A 4,149-nucleotide genomic window follows, 5' to 3' on the forward strand; every position below is an offset into this window, starting at 1 on the left:
ACAGAAAGCGGCTGTCACAGCATGTGAGTACTAAACTAAGTTCTCATTCACACAAGTTTATGTTAAAAACACACCAGTTACAAAAACAGTGGGTTATGTCTGTGAAGGTAAACAGCTGGGAAATAAATCGCTTGTTTATTTTAGATCTGTGTGGCAGCAGCAATATAGCCTACAGTAAATAAATCAATAAATCCACTGCTGTCTTGTCTCCTCTGAGGCTGGGACTCTAAACAGTGTTCTGTGCTCGTCTGTGCAGCCAAACACAGAACAGTTAGCATGTTTTGCTCAAACTTTCGCCATGGCATTAGAGCTGGTGCACCGTTGTCGCTTGCGAAATCAAAATGACGGCGCCGTGGGTGTAAACTTACAGATTAAGGGGCGGTAATATTATAATGAGATCCCTTTGCCACGTCACTAGGGGAGCGAAATCAGACGCCGTCGTGTTCTCAGACGCTTGCAGAAAAAGGCTTACCAAAACAAAGTTACTGGGTTAATCTTTTTCATGTTTCCTTGGTTCGTAGATGCACCGGGGACCTGATTATAGCACTTAAAACCTGGAAAAGTCAGATTTTCATTTTACGTCACCTTTAATGTTTTCAAAACAAATTCCTGGTTAGGCGTTAGATGAAACGTTTTTGAAACGTTCTGCAACGTTTAAAAAAAACATACAAACATCCAAGTCGCTTAAGCGTCCACTAAACGATTAATGTTAATACATGTCAGAAAAAAAGTCTCAAGAACTAAGTACAAATAACATTGTGTGTGTGTGTGTGTGTGTGTGTGTGTCTTCAGAACGTTAGGCCTATTAAAACCAGATAACTTTGAGCCAACATTCTACTGACGTTTCTGGAAGAATGTTTGTTTAGAACTTTCAGAGAATCTTGCCAGACTATTAGCTAAAGTTCTGAGGACGTTCCCCGTTAGTTGGGTATCCACCTTTTTCTTCAACGCAGAAGTAAGCCTATGGGTGAGACTTCCGGATCATTAACCACTATAGGTAAATAACGAGGAGAATAACAACGTGCAGTAAACGGTAAAACTGTTTGCACTACAAACCAGTGTGTTCATAAATAAGATGATACATTAAAATAATATGATAAGACACACCAATTTTCAATATCAAGCAGCAAAACGAATTGTTTTGTACAGCTAAAAATAGCTGGATGCAGAGGAGACCGGAAGCCAGACCCATAAAATGTACAAATGGCCGCGCTCATTTTTACTACAGGAAAAATGTGGATAGGAAAAATATAGGGGTGACCGGGGCAAGTTGTCACAGGGAAATGTCACATGATGGTTTCAATCATATAGCCTACTGTAGTTCAAAACACTCATAAATGACAGAGAATTATGTCCACCAAACTGAAATTTCAATATCATATAATAGCTGTTAGATAAACAAGTGAACACAGTAAATCACACTGGCATACACCCAGGCAAGAGTCAACTATAGATGATAGATTTTAACCGAAAGATTGAATTGTGTCCTCAAGACAAAGACATCAGGTCAATGCAAGTTCAGTTTGTCACATGCATTTTAAGAGAACATTTAGCCGATACAATTCATCCAGTTACCTTTACATTTTAGCTGCTTTGTAAATAGTGTTTTTAAGTTTCTGAACGATAGACTAAAAGTAGAAATGTTCGGTATCTTTTTGTAGCCAAGACTTTAAGGTCTCAGAATTTGGCGTTTAAAAATAAACCTATTTGACAAAAGCTGTGGAATTAGTTCCAATGCACCCTGTGAAATCTCTCTTACTGAACAGAGCAGTGCCACTTGGTGGAAGAAAGTAGTGAATAAAAGTGCGTTCAAGTGCGTGTTTATGGATAAAAGTCAATATTCCCTTATATATACTGTAATGATGCAAAACAACTGAAGAGATTTACTCTACTTCAAAGGTTCACTAGCTCTTCCAGAAATGTTTTCTATCATTGTATTTTCTTTCTTTCTTTTTCCTTTTGACATTAAACATGAAGTAGATTACTGGAAACCCACGGCTCACTGAAGAGGCTTTGAAACACTCTTCTAACACTTAATGACAACTAGACAGATGCTCTATAGATATTTCTGCCAATTTTATTAGACGTATAGCTCTGGAGCTCAAGCTCTTTTAAATGTCAGTGAACTTTCTCTTTGACCTGTTTGTGCGAACTGTAAGTTTTTATCTGCCTGCTGCAGGTTCTTTTGCTCAAGTTTTCTTTAAGAGGCCCAAGTCAGTGGAGAGGTGAAAAGAGCGAATTTTGAGCTGTTATTCATCCGTGCGTGTGTAATGAGCAATGTGCAATGGCACGAAGCTGAAATACAAAGTCTGGTTTTCAGGTCACTATGGATACAGAATAAGAATCAGTAACAGATATGAAGTTTGGGCAGCTTACTTGATTTTATTAAAACAGATTTCAACTTTTTTCATTGTGTTATCCAATCTGTCTTGGAGACATTTTACATGTATAATTTTTATGTACATGACCCTTTCAACCTTAAAATATAAAAATCCATGTCATGAATTATTACATGCTATTACATTAACCTCATTTCTATACATCTCTTTTCAAAGTGGATTTTTGCACCATCTTTGTTAAGTATTTTTATTCAATGCTGTACCACAGTGGAATTGCAGTAATGTATTTCCACGTTGGGATTTTTTATAGCTAGTATCATCAATAATATGATTGCAGTTATTTATTTATCTGAAGTGCTTATTGTAGTTGTATTTATGTATAAATAACAAAATTACTTCTTTTCAGAAAATGAATACAGCAATATTATACGGAAGAGTGCAGAGTTAGCTCTTCCATGTGACGAGAGTGAGGATGAGTTAGCTTTCAGTGAAGGTTAAATGATAGGGATCTACTTATTTTTGGTTTGCATGAGTTCCGAGTATCTACAGTAAATCTGCCTGTTTCTAAAAGAACTGTGCATTTAAATAGAAAAGAAAATCATCTACTTTTTTTTTTTTTTTTTTACCATTTTCCATTGTGGTACAGCGTTGCAATAGCAACGTTTCCCTTAGTATTTATTTATTTATTCATCTGTTTTGATTTGTATGATTGAAGCTATTTCATGTAATAAAAACTTATTTGAAAAAATTATTTCATGGTTAGAACATAATGCATGCCATAGAAGGTTAATAATGTTGAAGAGCTTGAAAATTGAAATGCGATTGTGATGTGTAGCAGTCTTTAGTGGAAATGACGGTGGTGGAAATTTGCTTGTTTGTAACATTTGTCTTTTTTTAATAGCATGAATACATGAACTGCGTTGCTCGTCCTGTGCAGTAGGTGGCGATACTTTACACCTTCAATAGCCTGCCGCGTCTTCTGACGCACACGAAGAAGACGAGTTGCTGTTAGTGGAGAAATGGCGTCTATGGGCGGAATGTTTCCTGGTCAGCAGCCTCCTGGACCTCATGCACCTACAGGTCCCGGCGGTCCAGGTCAGCCAGGGCTCCTCACAGGTCCTCCCGGTAATAGAGGGACAAATAACACATTAGTAGATGAACTGGAAGCTTCTTTCGAGGTGAGGAGATCGAGAAAACTGCTGCTGCTTACGTGCCAGTGATAGGTTTTCTGTACAAGATTGACTGCTTCTAGATAGATCAACTTATTATACACGCTCTCAACCTTTTTTTTATATTTAATATGAATGTATTCTTATTTTATATAAGTACAGGTTTTATGCATGCAGTAGAAATTAATTAATTGATTGGTTGTTGATCGAAACGGTGTCAGTTATGTCCATTACATTGTCACTGGAGTTGTTATTAGTTAATATTTTAGTCTATATAATCTGGTGGTGTTATTCTAGAGTTTGTCTTTTAATCATCCGTCCTTTAATGTTTTTCATTATCACAGGCGTGTTTTGCATCTCTTGTCAGTCAAGATTATGTGAACGGAACAGACCAGGAAGAAATTAGGACTGGTAATTTTATTTTTTCCTCCTCTCTCTTCTGTTGTTACTTATATATAAACATGGCTGCATCCCCGTGCTATTATATGAGATAGTAATAACAGGGAACTTTGATAAATATGTAATACTTACCATATTCAAATATATACCTTATACTACAAGATGCTTTAAAAAATACCATTAAATTACCATAGTTCCCTTTTAGTACATATATACAGATGAAGCAAAAAAAAAAAAAAAAA

General features: G+C 36.4%; 1 protein-coding gene across 1 annotated transcript in view; it reads left to right on the forward strand.

Moving 5' to 3' along the window:
* Positions 1-3,311: 3,311 nt before the first annotated feature.
* The window catches only part of LOC107702388 (mediator of RNA polymerase II transcription subunit 28-like), a 17,416-nt gene continuing 16,578 nt past the window's right edge, over positions 3,312-4,149 (forward strand). Inside the window, exons 1-2 of the mRNA XM_016504693.1 lie at positions 3,312-3,517; positions 3,853-3,919. Coding sequence (XP_016360179.1) covers positions 3,359-3,517; positions 3,853-3,919 — 226 coding nt within the window. The 5' untranslated portion in view covers positions 3,312-3,358. The remainder of the gene's footprint in view (positions 3,518-3,852; positions 3,920-4,149) is intronic.

The sequence above is a fragment of the Sinocyclocheilus anshuiensis genome, unplaced genomic scaffold, assembly GCF_001515605.1.
Source record: "Sinocyclocheilus anshuiensis isolate Anshui unplaced genomic scaffold, SAMN03320099.WGS_v1.1 scaffold86, whole genome shotgun sequence".
NCBI classification, from domain to species: Eukaryota; Metazoa; Chordata; class Actinopteri; order Cypriniformes; family Cyprinidae; genus Sinocyclocheilus; species Sinocyclocheilus anshuiensis.